Below are 23,717 nucleotides of genomic sequence, written 5' to 3' on the forward strand. Positions count from 1 at the left end.
AAATCTGATTTTTTTCAAAGTTCATGTGTTTCTGTTGACTGCTGTAGTACAGCTGCATTTTATTCTGTTCTCTAATGATAACTTCACTTCTATAACATGGTTTGCAATGATATTAAGTATTCAGGGATCAGTTCCTTCTCAGCAGACCGTACAGTCTAAGGGCCTCATTTATTAATTTGACTTGATTGGTATTAAGCACCTAGTTGATAAATAGTCGCAGTGAGCATTCCTAAATGTTGCTCTGAATTTTGTAACTGAAGTAGTAGGAGATTAAGTGATTTGCTGAAGGTCACAAGTTGTGTCGGTGGGAGAAATGGGATATGAACCTTGGCTTCCCATCGCTGTCACCACTAGGCCACACCTCCTTAGCTTTCTTCACGTCTCCTTTAACTTGAGGTTTTTTTCAAAGTGGGGCTCACAGCCAGGACGGGCCTTCCATTAAGATGTCATTTTCCCCACACCTACAGAAAGTCGCACACACTGTGTGGTCTACGCAAGTACTTCTTAGCAGTATCAATTCATTTAAAAGACTGTCCCAAGAGCTAGATAGTTCACAAATCATGACATTTCAAACAAATATTCCATAACATAAATACAAAAGACAGCAGTAACCCTCGTTTTGTCTTGTCAGGTGTCCCTGCAGTTCTCCAAGGCAGAAAGCCTCGTTGCCTCCCCTGCCTCCCTTCTTCTGAAGGCCGCTCCATATTCTTTGTGTGCATTGCGAGCCATGGATAAGAGCGTCCTGCTCATGAAGCCAGAGAAGGAACTCTCTGCAGACTCGGTGAGAGACGCTCATTGCACAATCCTACCCCTTGAGACATGTATGAGGTAATAAGAGTCCCCTACTTATTGTATGGAAAGTGGAGGCTGGGTGCTGTGGCGGCAATGAGTCTGGGACCTGAGTCATTCTTACTGCTGTAAAACTGTCTGACATACAAATGATATCTGTGTGATAAGTGAGGAAGAGATGGGATCTGGCACATTGGTGAACCCTGATGTGATTTGATTTTTGCTAGTCTCATTTTCTGTTTCCCTCTTTCTCTCCCTCTGTCTGTGGATCTCTGGGGGTTTCTCTCTACATAAATTTTCTTAGTGTCCATAGCAGACCAGTCCAGAACCTGTGGATTATGTTTATCCCCCAGCAGATGGAGACAGAGTAAAGACTTATGTGCTCTGCCTATAAGGGCACTATGCAACCATGGCTCTTCAATATTTCTCTGACTTCAGCAAATGATGATGGACTGTGGATCTCCAGTATTATGTGAAGGAGTTGCCTAGTGGCTAGAGCTGCTGCCTGAGCACCCTGAGGTTGTGAGTTTGACTCCCACTGCATCTCCATGGGACTCTGGACAAGTCATTTAACACTCATTGCCCAATGTACAAAATAAGTACCTGTCTAAAATATGTAAACCGCTCTGATGGTATAACCACACAGAAAAAGTGGTATATCAAGTTCTATTCCTACCCCCCTTTTACAACTCTTTCTGTCCTTATGATTCAGTTCGGAGGTTGTATGTCTTTCAGTTTGACTCTTTGAAAACATATTTATTTATTTGGTTTTATATCCCGTCCTCCCAGGAGAGCTCAGAACGGGTGGCGTGGCGTAGCGAGGGTGAGAGGCATCCAGGGTGGTGATGCCCCTCCCCCCTTCCCTTTCCCCGTACCTCTAACTTCCTCGGCACGAGCAGCATCACGAATTTGCTGCCCATGTTGGCCCTCCCTCTGATGTCACTTTCTAGGCGCAGGACCCGGAAGTGACATCAGATGGGAGAACCGATGCCGGCGCAAGCAGCAGGTTGGAGTTAGAGCTAGAGGTACGGTGGGTGGGGGAGGCGTGGAAAGGAGCAGAGGAGGATAGATGCCGGCGCCCGAACAGGACACCCGTCCTACTGCATGTATGCTTTCTCTGTGGCTCTGTAGCTTCAATAGAGTCCTGTGTCTGTCTCATTTTTGGCAGGTGTATAAGCTGCTGCCGCTTGAATACTTATCTGGGTACCACCATGAGGGCTTCAACTTGGAAGAACGCCGAGAAGATGGGTGTGTCACTGCAGAACAAATCTTCCTGAATGGATTTTATTACAAGCCTATGGACAACACCGACGGAATAGATACCTATGTTATTTTGAGAGTGAGTCTATGCTCTCCATTCTCTTGCAGTTCTTGCTGACTCTGTCTGTCCCTCTCTCTGCACCGCTCTTTGTGTCTCTGATAGCGGTCTCTCGGCACCCTTTGCTGTCTCTCTGCGCACTGCTCTATGTGGGTGTGGGCTGAAACACTGATGGCCTTCCATTCACTGGATTTTCTGTGTTCTCAGGGCTTGGGCATGAAGTTTCTTACAAATGGTGTGGTCAGGAAGCCGGTGCTGTGTCCCACACCAGAGCTACTGGACACCACTTTGAGGTACCACAGTCACCAACCCTCTAGTGGTATGTATCAGACACATGCCATCTTTACACACACACACAGCCCCAGCCAGACAAATGGCAAAGGTTTCCCGGCGATAGTGAGCGGTGAGGAGGTACAGGAAAAGAACATCAGTACATGAAACCTGATCTCGTATCTTATTACATCTTTTCCTCCAGCGCCTGCCCGATTAGTTTCTTATGATTATGACTCAGCGCCAGCGCCGGAAATGCCCACCATGCTGGAGACGAAGAGGAAGCACTTCGTTGAAAACTGGCTCTGGAACCTAGTGTCAGTGGGGTATGTAACTCTTAATTCTTCTTTCTCCTCAGCTTCAGAATCTACGGCTGCCGCCATCTCTCACTCATGCTAGCTCCCCATCCCACCTGTTCGAATATCTCGCACTGTGTGACCTTTAGCACAGATCCAACGCCCAATCCCACCTCTGCCACATTTCTACCACATTGCTGAAGGGTTAGAAGGAAAAGTGAGCCTTTTTGCAGATGATACCAAGATTTCTAACAGAGAAGACACCGAAGAGGGAGTGGAAAATATGAAAAAGGATCAGCAAAAGTTAGAGAAATGGTCTAATGCCTGGCAACTAAAATTCAATGCAAAGAAATGCAGAGTACTGCATTTGGGGATTAATCGGAAGGAACCGTATATGCTGGGAGGTGAGAAGCTGATATGCACGGACGGGGAGAGGGACCTTGGGGTGATAGTGTCCGAAGATCTAAAGGTGAAAAAACTGTGTGACAAGGCAGTGGCTGCTGCCAGAAGGATGCTGGACTGTATAAAGAGAGGCGTAGTCAGTAGAAGGAAGAAGGCGTTGATGCCCCTGTACAGGTCATTGGTAAGGCCCCACTTGGAGTATTGTGTTCAGTTTTGGAGACCGTATCTGGCGAAAGACGTAAGAAGACTTGAGGCGGTCCAGAGGAGGGCGACGAAAATGATAGGAGGCTTGCGACAGAAGACGTATGAGGAGAGACTGGAAGCCCTGAATATGTATACCTAGATCAGGGGTGTCCAACCTGCAGCCCGAAGGCCGCATGTGGCCCCGTGAAGGATTTTGTGTGGCCCCGGTCGAGGGGGCCTGCAGTGTTTTCCTCTGCTGCCCCTGGGTGTTTACCATCTGTGTCTTGCTGCAGCGTTTGCGCATTTGTGCGGCCCCAGAAACATTTTTATTGGCCAATGCGGCCCAGTGAAGCCAAAAGGTTGGACACCCCTGACCTAGAGGAAAGGAGTCTTTATCTGCCGTCATCTACTATGTTTCTATATCTCTCTCTCTATGACCTTCAGCATAAGAGTCATTCAGAGCTGCGCCATCTGCAGATGAAATCCCAATCCCAAACATCTCCTTCCACAGGGAGCCACTTCAGTTTATTTTTCCTCTCATATGATATATTTTAGACTGTACACTGCCTAGAAGGACTTCTAATTGGGTGATAGAGCAAATTTTAAATAAACTTGAAACTTTGATATGCACAAAATCTTCTTCCCTCAATGCAGGAGACGACGTCCTCCTCTGTATCTAGTGCAGGTTTTTCGGGATTCCTGTGGGATCTTTCAGTAGTGCAGTAAGGGGGGGGGGGGTCTACCCTAGGTGCCGTCCTGCATCTCTTCCTTTGTACCATATTCATTTTTCCCAGTGCCCACGTCGGTGTCGGCTCTCTCTGACGTCATATCCGCTCCCCGTGCCTCCGAAGTGACATCAGAGGGAGAGCCGACACGACGCAGGCAGCAAGTTCGTAACGCTGCTCGCACTGGGAAAATGAAAGAGGTATGGGGTAGGGAAGGGGGCGGACCTCGCTACACCACTAGTAAGAGATGCTGTCCCCTGTAATGCAGGTGTCGTTTGGTGTCTAAGAAGCGACCCCCCCTCTTTTCCTTGCTGTTTTTCCCCTTCCCCTCGTACCTCCCTTTATTTTTTTTTTATGATGTAATCATTCATCTTCCCCACTCCCAAATTCCTCTCGTATCTATTTATGGCAACGTCTTTGTCAGTTTCGCCTTCACCCCGCTTTTCTTTTAAAATTTTTTGTTTTTAGCATTGTAAACCGACCAGATAGTTCAGTTTCATATTTATTATAATTTGATTAAATGCTTAACGTAAAATTCAAAGCGTTGTACAATACAAGTTGTTTAAATATTAATTAGGGAACGGACTGCAAATAATAAACATAATCCTTACGAGACAGACAAACTAGGATGGGGGAGGACAAGAAAACAAAAGGGGAGAACATAAACGGATAGAAACAGTAGCATATGACAAGGTAAGGATTGCGTAATCATAGAAAAAAGGATTAATCATGTCGATAGTTGGTATATCAAATTATAAAGACAGTGTGTTCCCTTTGTATGGAAGAGACTCAAGTTTGCATCTTTACTCCAAAGATCCACTGGTTTTTTTTGTTTTTTTTCTATCTTCCTGACAGCCCTTCAGGTGAAGCTGAGCTGCCGGTCACCACTCCCGATTCCATCACAGAGTGGGTAGCTAACGCCTTCTGCACTGCAGATGACGCAGGCTTTGGCCTGTCTTCGATAGCCTCGATTTTAACCTTCCAGCCCTTCTTTGTAGAAATGGCCCTGCCGTATTCTGGCATCCGTGGAGAGAGCTTTCTCCTAATTGCCACCATGTTCAACTACATGAATGACAGCATTCGAGTGAGTCTTGTGTGTGTTGAGAAGAGGACTGATGCTCCCCTAGAACCCAAAAACATTCCCTACAATACAGAGCCTAGCTACACCTTGTTCCGGAAGAAACTGAAAACCCTTCTCTTTGAGACTTGAACTTCAATTGTATCTCTATCTGTATCCTACCTGCTAGCTAGTCACTTTCCCTCTCCTCCCCTTCCCTCCCTTCCTTCCTTCCCTGCTTCGCCCTCTCTCCCCCTTCACTCTGTAAGTCGCCTTGAACCTGCAGAGGTATGCGAGACACACAAATAGAAGATTAGATGACAGGAGGACAGTGCAAGGAAGAGAAAGGAGGTTGCCTGATCGCAGAGGGCAGGCCCTTCCTTCTGGCTCTTCTGCAGTAGCTGCTGCTGCTGGGGTGGGGGGAGGGTCAGTGACTGGGGGATACCCAGCAGCAGGGTGAGAGGTGGGATCCTAGCGTACCTGGGATCACCAATTCTCTGTACAGGAAGAAGAATTGGGTGCAGAAAGGGACAGAGAATAAGGAACCCCATCTTCCACCCCCTGATTTCCCCTGACTCCCTCCCTCCCACCCACCCCCTCTGTTCAGTCCTTTCTCCCCACTGACAGCACCCTGTCTGCTCGCTCTAGGTGGAAATCACCCTTCAGGACTCCGAACACATCCAGGCACAGGCAGTGGAGAAAGAAGACAGCTACTGTGTGACAGCAAATGGCAGAAGAACGGTGTCCTGGAATGTGACACTGAAGACCCTCGGTGAGAGATGAGGTTCTGTTCAAGGCCTGTCTTGTCTCTGGTACTCTCAGCCTTGGTAGTTTTCATTGTGTGGGGACGGGATGTTTTCAGGCCTGTGCTGGACTCTGGCACTAGACAATGACATGGGGACAAATTTTTACCCGTCCCCGCAGAATCTCATTTTCCCATCCCTTTTCCAGCGAGTTCTTTTCCTGTCCCTGCCCCATTCCTGCAAGCTCCGTCCTCAACTGTACAAGCCTCAAACACTTTAAAATCATAAGTGTTCAAGGCTTGTGCAGTTAAGGCAGAGCTTACAGGAATGGAGCAGGGACATAACTCACGGGGACTGGGAAATTGAGTTCCTGCAGGACGTGTCATTTTCTCTATCTCTGTCACTTTCCCAATCCAGACTGTGTTTATTTCTTTAAAACCCATTTCTCGTTTGAAGTCAAGTGACTTACAGTATTAAACAATTGTACAATATTTTCAACATGTGCCAATTGAAAGTCACTAAACAGCATTAATTCATTCCAAACCACCTTGAAATCGTCATGCTTTCAAGTCGTGTCTGAAACGTGTCACCTTGTCGACAACGTCTTCCAGTCACGGGGAATCATGTAATGAAATGTCTGATGCCCAACTGAGCTGATTTCCACGCTGTATTAACAACATTTATTAACCGTGCAGTCCAGAAGTACTTGGCAGTGTACAAGGAACAGACATAGTTAAAATATTGCATTAGGAGTCATCACTCCTAATGCAAAATGAAATCAGATTTGACAATCAACATAATAGTCAGGTCTTTAAATATCCTGCTTTCTGCTAGTCTCATCCAGGTCCTTTAAGGCTTTAACTGCTGGTCTTGGTTTCCATACGCCTGATAAACTAAGAAAGTTTCAAAGGCTTTCCAGCTTCCGTAGACTGAGTGATAATCCATGGTCCCTATAACATTGAAGATCGAGGAGAAATGTACATTGAAATTAATAAATCTAGAAAGTGGTATTTCTAGTGGCTTCTCGTTAGAAGATCGCAACATTCTAATTGGTTGACAGATTCACAGAGTCGTCGCAATAACAGGTGAATGCGAGTTATTTAGAATTTTGGAGACCAACCGCAACATTTTAAACATTCTCTGTTGTTGTATTGGAAGCCAATGTAATTTTATTAGTCCTAGTCCTGGAGCGATGCTGGGAATTATTAAAAAAGGGATGGTTAACAAGACCAAGAATGTTATAATGCCTCTGTATTGCTCCATGGTGCGACCTCACCTGGAGTTTGCGTTCAATTCTGGTCTCCTTATCTCAAGAAAGATATAGTGGCGCAAGAAAAGGTTCAAAGAAGAGCGAGCAAGATGATAAAGGGGATGGACCTCCTCTCGTATGAGGAAAGACTAAAATGGTTAGGGCTCTCCAGCTTGGAAAAGAGACGGCTGAGAGGAGATAGGATTGAAGTCTACAAAATCCTGAGTGGAGTAGAACGGGTACAAGTGGATCAATTTTTCACTCCATCAAAAATTACAAAGACTAGCGGACACTCGATGAAGTTACAGGGAAATACTTTTAAAACCAATTGGAGGAAATAGTTAAGCTCTGGAACGCATTGCCAGAGGATGTGGTAAGAGTGGATAGCGCAGCTGGTTTTAAGAAAGGTTTGGACAAGTTCCTGGAAGAAAAGTCCATGTAGTCTGTTATTGAGACAGACATAGGGGAAGCCACTGCTTGCCCTGAATCGGTAGCATGAAATGTTGCCTTCTCTCAATCCGGCAGAAGTCATCTAATTTCACTATAGCTTCCTGCCCCTTTTCTCTCACGCACTTGGGCAGGTAACGTTACACGCAAAATGGGAACATCGGGGTCAAGTGTCTGTGTTGAGCTGCCCCCACTGTAAATGGGCTCCATTACATTTTTATTTATTTATTTGGCTTTATATCGAGTCCTCCCAGGGGAGCCCCAAATGGGTTACAAGTTTACAGACATATTAAAGTGTAGCAGGACAAAACAAAGTTAACAAAGCATGACAGACATGGGATGGTGAGACATAGGATGACACGCATTGTATGACAAAACATACCATGGCAAAAAACTCCCCCTCCGTTACAAAGCGTCGCAGTAACAGCTCTGACGTTCACAGAATTCTTATGAGCGTCTGAGCTGTTTCCGCTGCAGCCAGCACTAAAAACACTCCTCTAATCTAATCTTTGATTTCATATACCGACTCATCCCAACAGGAGGGCTCGACTCGGTTAAAAGAATATTAATAAATTGCACACGAGATTAGAACACAAACTGTATATTTTAAGCCAAAAATATTATCTTTTAGGATTGATTATTTGAAACAGAAAAATCATTAATAAATTTCTGGAATAAATATGTCTTCAACGCTTTACGAAAAGTGGGCAGGTGAGAGAGAACTCGAATTATAGAAGGAAGGTCATTCCAAACTTTTTCGAATAAAAAAGAATTGGCCATAGTTTTTCTTCCTTTAAGAGTGGGAAAGCCAAGTTTATATTTCTGAGAACTCCTAGAATTAGAGATTTCTTGTGAATTAAATGAAACAGGGACCGAAGGAGAAAAAAAATACCAGATAGGATTTTGAAAATTTCTGTTGCACACTTCAATTGGATCCTCCAGTAGACAGGAAGCCAGGGAAGGTGTGACATGGTTGACCGTATATCAGTTTAGCCACCGTATTCTGGATAAGTTGTAGCCTCCTCAAATTACATTTACTTAAAGAAGCATAAAGCGAATTGCCATAATCTAAATGAGATAAAATAATGGCCTGAACCAAAACTGCAAAACGTTGCTGAAAAAAAAAAAAAAAAAAAGACATCAACGTACTCTTCAAAGCATCTTTAAACTGCAAAAAGCATTTTTTAGTAACAGGATTCATTTGAGCAGATAATGAGTGAAGAATCCAGAATAAAACCCAGAATCCTAGATGAAAAATCAATTTTGAGTAGGTCTCCAGAGGCTAACAACTGCTCAATTTTTGGCTCAATTTTTGTCTTAGTAGTATTTAATTTCATGCACACTGAGAGATTAGAGAAACTGGGCCTCTTCTCCCTTGAAAAGAAGAGATTGAGAGGGGACATGATCAAAACATTCAAAATACTGAAGGGGATAGACTTAGTAGATAAAGACAGGTTGTTCAGCCTCTCCAAGGTAGGGAGAACGAGAGGGCACTCTCTAAAATTGAAAGGGGATAGATTCCGTACAAACGTAAGGAAGTTCTTCTTCACCCAGAGAGTGGTGGAGAACTAGAACACTCTTCCAGAGTCTGTCATAGGAGAAAATACCCTCCAGGGATTCAAGACAATGTTAGACAAGTTCCTGGTGAACGGAAACGTACGCAGGTGAGGCTGGTCTCAGTTAGGGCACTGGTCTTTGACCTAAGGGCCGCCGCGGGAGCGAACTGCTGGGCACAATGGACCACTGGTCTGACCCAGCAGTGGCAATTCATATGTTCTTATGACTGTACCGTTTCCGGGCTGTTTCCATCTGGAGGGATTTTCCAGGGGGAATGCATAGTCATCTTTCCGCGGTTGAGCGAAGGGGGCAATTGGGGGTGTACTGGGGTAGTTTGAAAGCTATGTATGTAGGGGTTATGTTGTGGACTCTTTGGGGAGCAATTGAAGATAGGTAGCCAATGTTCTGCTTGGAGAGCTGGAGAGGTGGGGGTCACGGTAGTTGAGGCCGCATAGGGGTCGGATTGCTGCATGTTGGACCTGCTGAAGCCTTTGAGTTCCTTTGTGGTGATGCCGTTGAAGAGAGAGTTGCCCAGTAGATGTGAGAGTGGCAATTATAGCAAGAAAGATTAGGGTTGCCAGATTTTAAAAATCCGAACCCTTAGATCCATCCCCAGCTTGTTATGCCCCAGTCCTGCCCTCACTGCCTGCTCTCATTGGGCAGGAAGAAATCTGCACATTTTGGAGTGGCAGGCATCTGGCCCCAGGTTTGGGAACCATTGCTCCAGAGCACTTTGGCATCAAGTTAGAGGGGTAAGTGCTGTTTCGTCCCTGTTTTAGCAGGAAACATTAGATGCAAAGTTAGTGCATATTTATAGTATGAGGAGTCTGTATGTAGAATGAGGGAGTCCTGGGGGGGGGGGGGGTTATTCTCTTAGAACTGAAGAATATTGGTGTAATGGATGTTTTTGATCATCTTTTCAACAAAAACTTTAATTAGAATATAATATATTTCATTGTCCTGGATCTGAACCTAAAGCCTAATCTCAGCAGGAATTAGAGTCAAGACAGTGGAGGAATTAAGGAGATGGAGTCAAAGGTTTGGTGTTCGGACTCCTCAGCTCCGCTGCTAACTGCCGCGTCTCGTTTTGTTCCAGGCGAGGCAACGCTTGAACTGAGCGCTGAGACGGTGCAGGGAGAAGGACTGTGTGGGAACGAGGTGGTGACCGTCCCATCTCAGGGGCGCAAGGACACCGTGATCAGAACGATGCTGGCGGAGGTAGAACAGCAAAGCCTTCTGCCACTTATCATTTCTATAGCGCATTCAAGACACGGTCCCTGCTCAGAAGAGCTCCCAGTCTTCTCCTTATTCAGGGGTCGACCATGCCCCATCCCCATTCTCTCTCTTTCTCACTCTCACCCCCTTCTCAGCACAGGGGGCTTCTCTACCTCTGATTTTATTTTCTCATTTGTTCCGCAGCCAGAAGGAGTGGAGAAGGATGTGACTCACACAGCCCTGCTCTGCACAACAGGTAAGCGATTCCGTTTTGATAATCTGCACGCGGAAGCGGTTTAGGAAGCTCATTAGCTTTGAGAATCTTCTCCTCCGTGCTGGCTTGGTTTGGTAACACTTACTGTGGAGTGGGGTCTCATAGTGACGGTCTCTTCACAGGTGACTCGCTCTCTGAGAAGATCTCACTGCAGGTGCCAGAGAACATGGTGGAGGGCTCAGCCAGAGCTTATGCCTCCTTTCGGGGTGAGTGAGAGAGGGGGGGAATCAGATGGCTGCTGGTGATCTTTGATGGTCTCCCCCTCTTTCTGTTTGTTCTTCATTCACCCCCTCTGCTCCTCCCTGTTCCCCCACTTTCTCCTGTTAAGACTTCCGTGCTATGCTCTGACAGCTCCTACTAATTAGGGTATATATGAAGCTTAAGTCCTTCTCTCTCGCAGGTGACCTTCTAGGATCTTCGTTAGATAACCTCGATAGGCTGCTGCAGATGCCAACTGGTTCTGGGGAGCAGAACATGCTTCTGGTAGCACCCAGCATCTATCTGCTGGAATATCTGAACAACACAAGACAACTGACCAAAGATATTGAGTTCAAAGCTCTCAGCTATATGATGAAAGGTCTGAACCCCTCTCACAGTTAACACAAAAAGAGAACTTCTGTGGGCAGGGCAGCATCTTTGAACATGGGGGAGTGAGGGGTAAAGCCTGGGACAGGCTCAGAGGATCCTCAGTGGTGGGGTAGCGAGCGATAAAGCTGGAGATAGGCACAGACAACTGAGGTGCCGTCAGACAGGGGGGTGGCATTGTGGTATGAAGGATAATAGGAAGAGGCTGGATGTGCTGGGGGTTTCTATTAGACAAGTGTACCTAGGCATGTGATTGCTCTCTTAATCCACTTGAATGCAAGCCGGCTCCTAGATGCAGTGGGAGGAGCCTAGACCTTGATTGGCTCAAAATGGTGATTTTGAGCCAATCGGGGTCTTCGGCCCCTCCCACTGCATCCCAAGATGCATTGGGAGGGGAAAACCCCGTCATTTGCAGCATGTGGCCCTGTAGGCAGGAAGGAGTGAGCTTCCCTCCTACTATTTGCATTTCCGAAGGTACAGGGTGGTTCCGGGGATGTGGGAGGCGTGTCCAGGAATGTTGGGGGACGGAGATGTCAGGGGATGTTGGGGAAGGTTCAGGATGTCAGGTGAATGGGTGGAGGGCTCCGCAGCTCAGCTGATCCTGGTAAGTGAAATCCCCATCAGCTGAGCCACCAGGAATCCCCGGAACTATCTCAGCTGATGGAGATTCCTCTGCCATGATCAGCTGATGCATAGGTTTTTGGGGGTTTGTTTGTTTCTTTGCTCTTTGGGTGGGGGAGGGAGTCATGACCGCTGGGGGAGTAAGATGTGTGTGTGTGTGTGAGGGGGGGGGGGGGTTCATGCCTTAAATCCTCCAGTGGTCTTCTTGTCTTCTTGTCAGTCTGGAAACCTTTGTGGAACTTAGACACAACTCAAACAGGTTTAACTGCTGGTGTCTAAGTTCCCTCTAGGAAAGTTTTGATTGTGGCTAGGGTACATCCAGATTGAAGCCCGCCTAATTCCCGCCGATAACACACCTCCCAACTCGCCCCCTTGCTCTCTGGACTCACAGCAGCTTAGAGGTGCCGCTTCATGTCCAGAAAGTTGGTTTTGATTATCGGCCCTTAGGCTGGTTTTTGGACATTTTAAACTTTTGATGAGCCCCATAGTATATATTCTACCATGCATTATGTGTCACTCAGCGCTCTTAGATGTGGCATCTGACCCTGCCCCTGACAAGTTGTAAGTGGTCACTCCTAAACCCAAACACGCTGGTTCTAGAAGGAATCAAGGTGCCCAGGTTAGGAGCAGAGACACCCATCAGCAGATTTCCTTAGGAAAGGTTCTTCTATCTGTGGCTCAGGAAAAGTTCTGAGGATAGTCTGAAGGGGGGAGAGGTGGAGGGTGATGGGGGAGGTTTGGTGGAGTTGATGGGTAGGGTAACCATTTTTAAGAATAGAAAACTCCAGATGCATGACCCCGCCCCATTTTACCTCCAGCCCTTCCCCATTCTGCCCGGTTCCGCCTCTAGCCCCATCCCCATAAAGTCTCCTCTCTTTGCCACCAACTCCAGCTGCGAATGGAGAGCCTGGAGCATGTGCGCATGCTCAGAGGCCCTCCAGATGCCGTCGGAGCTTGTAGGGGCTTTCTAAAACCTGGACGAATGACAGGTTTTGGAAAGTCCATCTGGGAACATGGCCAGTCCTCTAAAAAAAGGACAAGTCTGGGTTTCCCTAGATGTCTATAACCCTATTAATGGGTGATCGGAGAGGGACTTGCAATAGAATGTAGAGTTTATAATGATCTTTACATGTTGGTTTCAGTCGTATGTTGCTGGGTTGTTCTAAAGACAGAATTTCATCCTGGGGGTCTCCTCCTGCTCCCCCTCTTCTGGAAGAGATTAATCAGTGCAGACAGTGACACTAGGGAGACCAGCCAGGTGTGAATAACCAAAGTCAGAGAGAACATGGTGGGGGGGGGTTCCCTCTCATTTTGGTTGTATTTGTTAACCTCACTCCTGTTGCCTCCTCTCTCACCCCTAGGATATCAGCAGCAGCTGAAGTTCAAGCACCTTGATGGATCTTACAGTGCCTTTGGCCCCCTCTATGGCAGAGGGGAGGGCAACACCTTGTGAGCTGACTCTGAGCTTGCTTTTCTTGTCCTCTGCCTCCTTCCCCTCCACCCCCTCCAGCCCTATCTCAGCCCATCTCTTCTGCCCGTCGTATCCGCTGCTCCCCTTCCTCTGCCCTCCGGCTCTATCCCCTGCCTTCCCTTCCTTCTCCCACACACCCACCCCCCTCGCCTCATTTTGCCTCTGCTTTGCTGTTTCAGTCACTGCCCAATATCTCATTCTCATTCCAGTCTCACGGCCTTCGTCCTGAAATCCTTCGCCCGGGCTCGACCCCACATCTTCATTTCAGAGAGACATCTGACTGAGGCTCTGCTGTGGCTCACCCTCCGGCAGAAAAGCAACGGCTGTTTCACTAGTGTCGGACAACTATTCAGTTATGCCTTGAAGGTATGAAACAGAAGCCAGATCCTAGCCCCTCCCCGTGTCTCCATTGCAACTCTGGCATCAGGTTTGGGACACACACCCCTCCCCCCTTGTGACTCCAGAGCTCCACCTGTTGGTAACTCCACCACATGTGTATCATCCAGAGCTCCCCCTGTTGGTAACTCCACCACATGTGTATCATGGCCTGGTAGTTCTTGGGTGGGAGGTGGTAACAGAGCTCAGTCTGCAGTGAGGAAGCAGGCGCAGAACTCTTAGCAGACTGTTCGGGTCACTGTTTTTGGAGCTTGCTTTTTTAAAATTATTCGTCTTTATTAATTTCCAACAACTTTACAAGAATGTTTCTTGATTTTAGTAAAACATAAAAGCACATTATACAAGAAACTTATTTGAAAGGATGAAGAGATCCGTAAATTAGGAAAAAATGTTAAGAGAAAGGCCTAGCAGTAAGTCCCACAATCCCTATACGTCCAACCATTTGAATTTAACTGTCCAAGTAACCAACTTCTTCACAAAGCTCCCCATTCTCACCTTCCCTATTCAATATCTACCTAAGGGCAATGGGAAATAACATCCCCTTCCCACAGACGACATATTCATACTCTGCGCATCCAAAGAATCACTAGACGACACACCACAGCTCATAAAATCAGCTGTTGAAAACCTGAGGGTGTGGGCCCAGACCAACTTCCTGAAGGTCACAGGGTTCGGGGACCGTTGCTAACTACGGGCGAGGTACTCACAATATCGAACTCCTCTAAAGTACCCTAGACTCCTCTTTATCCTTCAAGAGCCAGATCACATTCCTGGCAAAAGAGGACATGTCCGGCCAAATCTGTTTAGAGGAAAATATTCAGCTGGCAGGCTGTCTGCATTTTATGACCGGGGCAGCGTTATGTCCAAGAACCAGCATTGAATATCCAGGTTTGTGTGGCCAGATCTTATGTGGCTAAGTTGCAATATTCAGGACTTAACCGCCTAAGGGACATTACAAAACGAGAGGGCTGACTTTTACACAGTCAGGTTTCTCTGCATAATCTAGGAGATTAAGGGGCCGAATATTGGCGCTTAACCACCCCAGACTGGTCACAAAATCACTGGTTATGGCTTTAGTGGTTAGTTCTGATAATTGAGCAGATAACCCTGCCCAAATGATATAACAGACAGGAGCCTCTCCTGGCTACTCAAATTGGAGGAGAGTGTGGCACAGAGGTTGTGGGTTCAAATTCCACACTGCTCCTTGTGACCCTGGGCAAGTCACTTAATCCTCCACTGCCGCATAGAAACATGACGGCAGATAAAGGGCAAATGGCCCATCCAGTTTGCCCATCCACAGTAACCATTATCTCTTCCTCTCTCTGAGAGATCCCACGTGCCTATCCCAGGCCCTCTTGAATTCAGAGAGTCTCTGTTTCCACCACCTCTTCCAGGAGACTGTTCCATGCATCTACCACCCTTTCTGGAAAAAAGTATGTCCTCAGATTACTCCGGAGACTATCACCTCTTCACTTCATCCTATGCCCTCTCATTGCAGAGTTTCCTTTCAAATAAAGAGACTCGACTCATGCACATTTATATTACATAGGCGGGAAATTTCATAGGCGACACCAGAAAGTATTTCTTCACTGAAAGAGTGGTTGATCATTGGAACAAGCTTCCGATACAGGTGATCGAGGCCAACAATGTGCAAGATTTTAAGGGTAAATGGGATGCCCATGTGGGATCCCTGAGAGGGTGGAGTCATTTGGAGCGGGGTCTCTAGAGCAGACTTAGGGGGTGGGTCTGTGGAGTGGGCAGACTTGATGGGCTATGGTCCTTATCTGCCGTCATTTTCTATGTTTCTATGACTCTATCATATCTCCCCTAAACATTAGATCTTCTGAAAACTGAATAAAAAGTCAACAGTTTATGAAACGCAGATATTTAAACGTCTCTATCATGTCTCCCCTCTCCCGCCTTTCCTCCAAAGTATACAGATTGAGATCTTTAAGTCTGTCCCCTTATGATGAAGATCACCCACCATTTTAGTAGCCTTCCTCTGGACCGACTCCAGCCTTTTTATATCTTTTTGAAGGTGCGGCCTCCAGAATTGTACACAATATTCTACATGAGGTCTCACCAGAGTCTCATACAGGGGCGTCAATACCTCCTTTTTCCTACTAGGAGGTACTGATGCCCCAGGTACATTAAACTAAACTAAACTAAACCTTAAGTTTGTATACCACCTCATCTCCATAAAGATAGAGCCCGACACGCTTAGATAAATTGGGACAGATAGAGAAAATGTCTGAAGTACAAAACTACAAAAAGGTGGTATACCAATCCCTAAATTGCTGTGAATATTGATGCTTGAATTTTTAAATATTCATGAACTATTTTACTGTTCCCATAAATAACAAGTGAGTTTTGCAGCCTACGTCATGGACTGTGTGTGACAGAGGTGCATGTGTGGACTTACAGTGCTATAGGTTATCCCAAATTTCCCTGGAACCACTATTGAGAATCCCCCAGGCACTGACCACGATGTCCTACCGGCTCACTTCCATGTCACCAGCATGTCTCTCTGGGTCTTCTTTCTTTCCTCCCCATGTCCTTTTATCCTCTGCTTGGCAAAGCCCACCAGGGGAGGGAATCAGAAACCTTGGATTGGATCCTAAGAATTTTATGGTCCAGCTTGTAGCTTCTTGAGCCCTGCCACCTTTTCGAGCAAAACCCCAGCGCTGTGGTGTAGTCTGATCATATGTGTGTATCCAGCCCCTCAAAACTGCCCTCTGTTCCCTTTTCCAGGGGGGAGTGGATGATGAGGTGACCCTCTCTGCATTCGTTATGATCTCTATGCTGGAGTACCAACTGCCCGTTACGGTATGTGACTACTTCTTCCACTCTGCTCTGCTGCCACTCTGCTCTCTGTGCTGTTTGCATAACCCTCCTCACTGCTGTCTTCTCTCTGCAGCACCCGTTGATCCGAAATGTTCTGTTCTGCTTGAACACTGCACTGGAGACCGTTACCAGCAATTATGCCAAGGCTATGATGTCCTACGCCTTCACGCTAGCGGGCGACATGGAGAAAAGAGAACAGCTGTTGCAGTCGCTGAAGGCAGAGGCCGTGAAAGACGGTGAGGCATGAGACGCCGCGGTAAAGTTTCCCTTTTACCTCGGACTGGGAAACTTATTTATTTCTAAAATTTCTAGACCGCCTATACCTAAGTGGTTAACAATAAAAGCATTCACAATAGTTCAAGACAGCATAGATAACATTTCAGTGCTCTCGGACGAGCCCAGAACGGGTTACAATTGTACATACACAGTGGAAGGATAATTGAGCAGATAACCCTGCCCAAATGATGTAACAGGCAGGAGCCTCTCCTGGCTACTCAAATTGGAGGAGAGTGTGGCACAGAGATTGTGGGTTCAAATTCCACACTGCTCCTAACGGGTTACAATTGTACATACACAGTGGAAGGATAGCAACAAAGTTACAAATTCACACGTAGCAGACTGAAAGGACTGAAAGCAACAGTGAGATAATTTGTAGGTGCTACGTGTAGGACTGATGTTTAGGGGCGAACGATAAGGCAATATAAATATAGCAGCTAGAGATACAATACATTCGTTGCAAAGGAGAATTTTAAGGCACACTTGGAGAAGGTACATAGTGAGAAGACAAGATCTTGTATGGTTTAGAAACCGGATGCGTGCAAGTCAAGTGGGGTAGAATGATTTTGCTGGGGTAGACTTAGAGGTTAGGGGGTCTTTGAGAGAGTCAGGTGGGTCTTTACATCTTCCTGAAGTGTAGTGATCTGATGGTTGGTGGGATTGTGTTCCATAATTTGGGTAGGAAGTGCGAGTAGGGGCATTTTCCAGAAAGACGAGCTCGGACGCTCATAGGCTTTGCAAAGGAGGGGGCAAGTTAATTATATGACATTTTACAACCTTTTAAAAAAAATATTTGTTTGAGAGATTTCTATCATTCTAATTGATTTTGTTGTTTTGCTGTCTTGATATTTGCTATATTAAGGTTATTGTGTTGAAAATGTTACATCCTAGGACAATCTGGTAAATCTTCTTGTGATCTGCATTGAGCCAGGTGGTAAATAGAAGCTACTCAGTCCCCCCTTTCCCCCCCCTCTTTTTACAAAATCGTAGCGCAGTTTTATAGCACCGGCTGCGACAGTAACAGCCGTCACTAAAAACCGCGCTACGATTTTGTAAAAGGGGGATTATCTTTATTTTAGTTTGTGGAAACCTATCTCCCAGTGTACCATCCCCCCCTCGCCCCTACTGGCGCCTGACTGTGCCGACTGTGCACCGTTCTCATCCTGTCCTGTGTATGTTTGGAAAGCCTGAACCTGCTGTTTTGTTTTTTTGCAGAAGGCACGGTGCACTGGAAGTGCTCTGAGAAACCTCAGGAGAAGTTTAACCCCTTCTTTCCAAGCCGCGCTCCCTCTTCTGAAGTCGAGACGGCATCTTACGTGTTGCTGGCTCTTATGGCCCACCCACACATGTCCCCAGAAGACTTGCAGCTAAGCTCCAAGATCGTAAGATGGGTGGTTAATCAGCAGACCCCCTCTGGTGGCTTCTCTACCTCTCAGGTGAGGTCGTGTAGGCTGGTCCACTCCCACCTCTCTCTCTGATATTCTTTTCTCTAACAGATTCCTAGATCCACCCCCAGGCCCAGTCCCCACCCCACTGCCTCCCTGTGTGACTCAATTTCCAGGAAGCTTTTCAAATCCTGGACAAAGTGCCAGGTTTTGAAAAGCTGTCCAGACCCCCGGACTTGTCCTCAAAAAGGAGGACATGTCCGAGGAAATCCGGACTCTAACCACTCGCCCTTCCTCTGCTCCCTCTCTTGTTCCCAGGACACGATTGCTGCCCTCCAAGCCCTGGCGTTGTTTGGTGCTGCCACCTACAGGAAGAACAGCGACAGTACTGTCACCCTCAGCTCAGACAGCGGGTTCCAGGCCCAGTACCACGTGAACGATGCAAACCGGCTTCTCCTGCAGCAGGACCCCCTACCCGAGATTCCTGGGGACTACCGTGTGGAGGTCAAAGGTGAAGGCTGCATCTACATGCAGGTGAGGAAGCTCAGGGGATGAACAGTCTGGCACTGCTGACCACACGCTTATGAGCACATTCCTGGTGCAAGGAGAGGTGCGGCTGAGTTACAGGACAACACCATGGGGGGAAGATTTAGCAGAGAGTGGGCCTGATATAGATGTATGGATGCATGTACATGTGGGTGAATTTAGATATGAAACTGGATAGTGAAAGATGTATACCAACTTTAACATAAAAAGATACAACACCAGGTTGGTAATCAATGAACCTAAATGGAGGAAAAGATCTCAGATTCACCACTAAGGGAACATGTGGGTGTTCTCCCTATAATCACGTGGTGATGAGTTTCTTTCATCGATCGAAAACCCCAATTATTCTTTTTTTAAGTTTTTTGTTTATATTCATTATAGGAATTAAAACTCATAAAGTGCACTAGTGTAAAACATATATAAAGCAGAAAAGAAAAATTACTTATCTGCGGCTGAAGACAGGTCAAGTGCTTGAGTGCTCCAATCAAAAAGTGCAAGAAGCTGAAAATAGCATACAGATGAATTAAAGTGCTCAGTGTTCTTAAAAATTGTACAATATAAAGTACACAGTAGGAAAAATGCAGAGAAACTTATCTGCAATTTTGAGGAGCAGGATAAAGTGCTGAAGTTTTAAAGTGCTCTACGCTTAATTATAAAGACAGCACTTCAAATGTTCTGCTTAATGCAAAATACGTATTGCACAAACCGTCTTAAATGTCAATTCATTTGCTTTCTGCTCTCCGCTCTCAACGGGTCCCGTTTCACCCTACAAAGGGCTTCCTCAGGAAACGAGTGATATTACGGGATAGACTTATACTATTCACATCCGATTCAATACAAGATGGCGCTTATAACTACTGAACATGCCAACGCACGTGCAGTGGAAGTCAATGACGTCAATCAGGAATTTTGATGTTCCAGCGAGACAAGGATTCACCTTATATTTCTTGCTTTCTGTGATTTCACCTGAAAGATCATCAAGAAATGTATTATGTTGTTATAATAAGTTGTTTTGCTGTATTTAATATAGCTATTATTTGACCTTTCTAGTTTGTATTGTTTGCCAATCGCCCTTGTAATCCCTCTGCAGATGACACTGAAATACAACGTGCTCACTTCAAAGCGAGATGCGCCCTTTACCCTGCACGTCACGACCAACCCCAACGACTGTAGTAAGACTTCTCAGAAGTTCGAGGTGCTCGTTAACACGAGGTAAGAGCATCTCAGCCACCGTCGTCTGACACAACCCCAGTAACCAATCAGAAAATCCGGACCTCCTAGACCTGTCCCAAGGCCCTCCCAGTTCCGCCTATTCCTGCCCTAATCCCACCCCCAGTCCTGCCCTAGCTCTGCTCCCCACTGCCTGCTCTTGTCGCGATTTGAGGAGGACCAAGTGGCGGGATTTGAAAAGCCGTCTGGACCCCCGGACATGTCCTCAAAAAGACATCTGGTAACCCTACCTAGAAATACGGCACCGACTGACTCAGTCCCTTCATGGGGTCCGATGGGCTCAAAGATGGTCCGGAGGCGTATTTTCAAACCACTTAAACTTGTAAGTCCAGGTGCTTTGAAAATGAGCCCCTTAGTCAGCAATCCACTCAACACTTTACCCGGGTACACCTTGAGCACTCCTTTCTCTACATAAGAACATAAGAATAGCTGTACTGGGTCAGAGCATGGTGGCCGATTCAGGTCTCTAGTAGCTGGCCAAAACCCATTCCATATTACCGATCCAGGGCAAGTAGTGGTCTCCCCCATGTCTTTCTCACTTTTGAGTGGACTAGTGGAATTGCTTCGTGGTCCAAGCACTAGGAAAAAAGGAATCCAACCCCACTGATTCTCCTTGTGACCTTGGACAAGTGACCTTCACCCTCTGTTGCTTCAGAAGCAGCTGCATGCTAACACATGGTACACAGCATGTGATAATGTGGCCTCTGTTTCTGCTGAATCTTACCTTTAGACTGTGAGCTCTGAAAGAGCAGAAAATGCTCACTGGGCTTGAACTGAACTCTGGTTTTGAAAGTGAGGGAGGTTCTTACTTGAGAATGACACGGGGACGCATTTTTCTCCATCCCCACGGGAACGCATTTTCTCGTCCCGTCCCTGCTCCATTCCTGCAAGCTCTGTTCTCATCTGCACAAGCCTCAAACACTTTAATATCATAAGTGTTTGAGGCTTGTGCAGTTAAGGCTGAGCTTATAGGAACGGGACAGGGACATTGACAAAACTTGCGGGGATGGGACAGGGAAAAAATTGTCCCCGTGTCATTTTCCAGTTCTTACTCTTCCCTTTTCCTGCCTCACACAGTTTCTCTTCTGTCTCTCCTCCAGCTACATAGGGCCTCGCCCGTCCTGTAACATGGCCATTATGGACGTGAAGATGCCTTCAGGATACATCCCAGTCAAAGCCTCTGTCAAAAATGTGAGTCCTCCACTCCGCCTAAGTGCGATATACGGGGACATGCCTTTTGTGCTATACGATGAAATGCGGTTAGGACAGGGGCGTCCAACCTCAGACCTCAAGGGCTCCGACCTTGTCAACTTTTCAGGATTTCCCCAATGAATAAATGTGAGATCTGCCTCCATGGTATGCAAATCTATCTCACACATATTCCTTGTGGAAATCCTGAAAACCCATTTGGGTTCGGGCCCTCAAGGGCCAAGGGTGGACATCCCTGGGGTGCACCAGGGAAGTCGTGGGGGGGGGGGTCAAACCTTGTTTCTGCCACTGACACTCCTTGAGACCATGGGCAAATCTCTCCTTGGTTCGAATATGCATTCAGACTGTAAGCTCACTGGGGCGAGGACATTATGTAAAAATGATACATTAGCATATTTATTGTGGAAGGTGTTGAACTTGTCTGACTGCCTAACGTTCTAAGAGGTAGCCCTTTTATACCATAAGAAGCTCTAGTCATTTATTATCAAGTCGTATAGAAATAAGATTATTCTGGGGAGGAACTCACAGGCAGGGGAACGGTGGGCCACAGGCCATGCACTCTCCTGCTCTTTAGCGTCCAAGGAGATGGGAGGCAGTGACAGCGCTTGGTTTGCTTGGCCCCTCCCAAGGGAACAGATATCCCGGTGCCCCCGAAGGAAGCCATTTGCTGAGCAACACCTTAGTTTATGTTTATTTAAAGACATAAAACAATGAGGCAGTTTACAAATGTAGAGAAAATAGGAAGGAACTACCAGAGGAAAGCAGAACCAAATAAACCCCCAAAAATGTCCACTCGTACTGCCCGGGTGTCTTGCAGGGTAATTTTTCTGATGTCGGCGTAGGAATGCACGGCCGCAGTCGAGGCCTGTTGCACTGAGGGCTGCGCTTTCCTTCAGGGATGGCGAGAGGCGCGGTGGGTCCTGAAATATTTTTCCTTTATTACCCTTAGCAGATGTCTCTCAGCTTGTGGCAAGTCACCTCGACAATCCATAACTCTCTCTCGTGTGTCGACATCACGAAATCAAGGGCTTGGCAGAACAACTTTATGTAAATGTGACCCATTTTGTGTTTCCTAACCCTCTTTTGGAAGCAGGAATTAGACTGTTAGGACATGCCAAGAAATTTGATCATATCTCTCCGTGATACATATGGTTATTGATTGAACACGACTTTGTATTTTGTGGGAGTGTGTGGTGCAGTGGTCAGAGTTGCAGCTGAGTTTGTGGGTTCAAATCCCGCATTGCTCCTTGTGTCCCTGGGCAAGTCACTTGATCCCCATTGCCACAAGTACATTAGATAGCGTGGGAGCCCACCGGGAGAGTACCTGAATAATTTGTAATCCGCATAGAATTGTAGGATTTGCCGAATATAAATTTTGTAAAAAGTGCTTGTGATATGTACTTTTCCATTTTTAAATCTGAAATTGCTTTTTAATTTGTTTTGAGATGATGTTTGCTTGCCTCATCTAATTATATATTGTGTTTTGTTATTTTAATCTGGCTGCATATGAATATAAACTGATCCTTCACTCCATTCCTCATAAGCTCGATTAAAACAGAAGTTTCCCCCTGTTTACAGCACTTTTTTTTTTAACACGCTGCTTCTTGCACGTCTACTTCTAAGTGACTTCATCTCCTGAATTGTGTTTAAATATCTTCTCTCTCGTCCTTCAGCTCCAATCTCTGCCTGGTATTGCGCGGACAGAGTCGAAACCCAACAATGTCATCGTGTACTTGAATGAGGTAAGATTTAACTCACAAATCTATCAACAAGATAGAGTGGGGTCAAACCAGAAGCAACTTTATAGTATAGACAACCTAACTTAAAAATCACCTGGGCTTCCACTGGGAGCCAATGCAATATACAGTAATATGGAGCTACATGGTCGTACTTCCTCAGACCATAAATCATCCTTACTGCTGTGTTTTGAACCAAGGTCAGCCTCGCCAAGTTTTTCTTAGTGCTTGGCAGATATACAGTGTTACAGTAATTACATTAATGATTTCTATTCCGCCATTACCTTGCGGTTCATGGCGGATTATATAAGAATTGTCATAATATTAAGAAGTACATAAGGAATAGTTTGAACATTTTCTAATTTGCTAAGAAGTCGATAGTATTGCAGGAAGAGTTTGGGGCATGTCTGGTTGTGTTATATTGGTTTTATGTATTTTTTGAAGAGTAGGGTTTTTGTTTCTGTTTTGAAGGTTTTGTAGTCTGTGGTCGAAATCAGTAGATTGGTGAGTTGTCTGTCCAGTTTCGCTGCTCTGGTGGCTAGTAGGTGAAAAGGATTAGGTCCCAATTACTGCCCCACACTCTCCTGTCATTTACAAGACAGATGCATCTGGGGACAGTATCTTAGAGACAAAAAAATCTCAGAAACATGTCCAGTTTATTGTCAGCTTTACAACTCTTTTATATCATTTTACATGAGTCAATGTCGTCAGCATGTGACGTAAATACAAACCATATATGGACACAGGTCACATGAAACTTTAAAGAAATAACAAGCATCTTTCTATCTAAAGGCTGAAGTCCAAAGGGTGCTTTGGTCAGCAGGGCTTTTTGCTTATCTAAAGCTGCTTGCAAATACAGCTATGAAAACAATTTAATTCACTTCCCAACAAGA

The 23,717-nt window shown here is 46.1% G+C and overlaps 1 protein-coding gene across 1 annotated transcript in view; it reads left to right on the top strand.

Moving 5' to 3' along the window:
* The window catches only part of A2M (alpha-2-macroglobulin), a 42,302-nt gene that overhangs the window by 14,675 nt on the left and 3,910 nt on the right, over positions 1–23,717 (top strand). The window contains exons 15-33 of the mRNA XM_033923889.1: positions 632–781; positions 1,958–2,128; positions 2,315–2,426; positions 2,583–2,703; positions 4,839–5,067; positions 5,689–5,812; positions 10,133–10,254; positions 10,456–10,507; positions 10,648–10,731; positions 10,926–11,102; positions 13,093–13,180; positions 13,412–13,568; positions 16,350–16,424; positions 16,516–16,678; positions 17,934–18,154; positions 18,422–18,637; positions 19,740–19,861; positions 20,980–21,070; positions 22,762–22,830. Of these exons, the coding sequence (XP_033779780.1) occupies positions 632–781; positions 1,958–2,128; positions 2,315–2,426; positions 2,583–2,703; positions 4,839–5,067; positions 5,689–5,812; positions 10,133–10,254; positions 10,456–10,507; positions 10,648–10,731; positions 10,926–11,102; positions 13,093–13,180; positions 13,412–13,568; positions 16,350–16,424; positions 16,516–16,678; positions 17,934–18,154; positions 18,422–18,637; positions 19,740–19,861; positions 20,980–21,070; positions 22,762–22,830 (2,544 nt within the window). The remainder of the gene's footprint in view (positions 1–631; positions 782–1,957; positions 2,129–2,314; positions 2,427–2,582; positions 2,704–4,838; positions 5,068–5,688; positions 5,813–10,132; positions 10,255–10,455; positions 10,508–10,647; positions 10,732–10,925; positions 11,103–13,092; positions 13,181–13,411; positions 13,569–16,349; positions 16,425–16,515; positions 16,679–17,933; positions 18,155–18,421; positions 18,638–19,739; positions 19,862–20,979; positions 21,071–22,761; positions 22,831–23,717) is intronic.

The sequence above is a fragment of the Geotrypetes seraphini genome, chromosome 16 (genome assembly GCF_902459505.1).
Source record: "Geotrypetes seraphini chromosome 16, aGeoSer1.1, whole genome shotgun sequence".
Taxonomy (NCBI): Eukaryota; Metazoa; Chordata; class Amphibia; order Gymnophiona; family Dermophiidae; genus Geotrypetes; species Geotrypetes seraphini.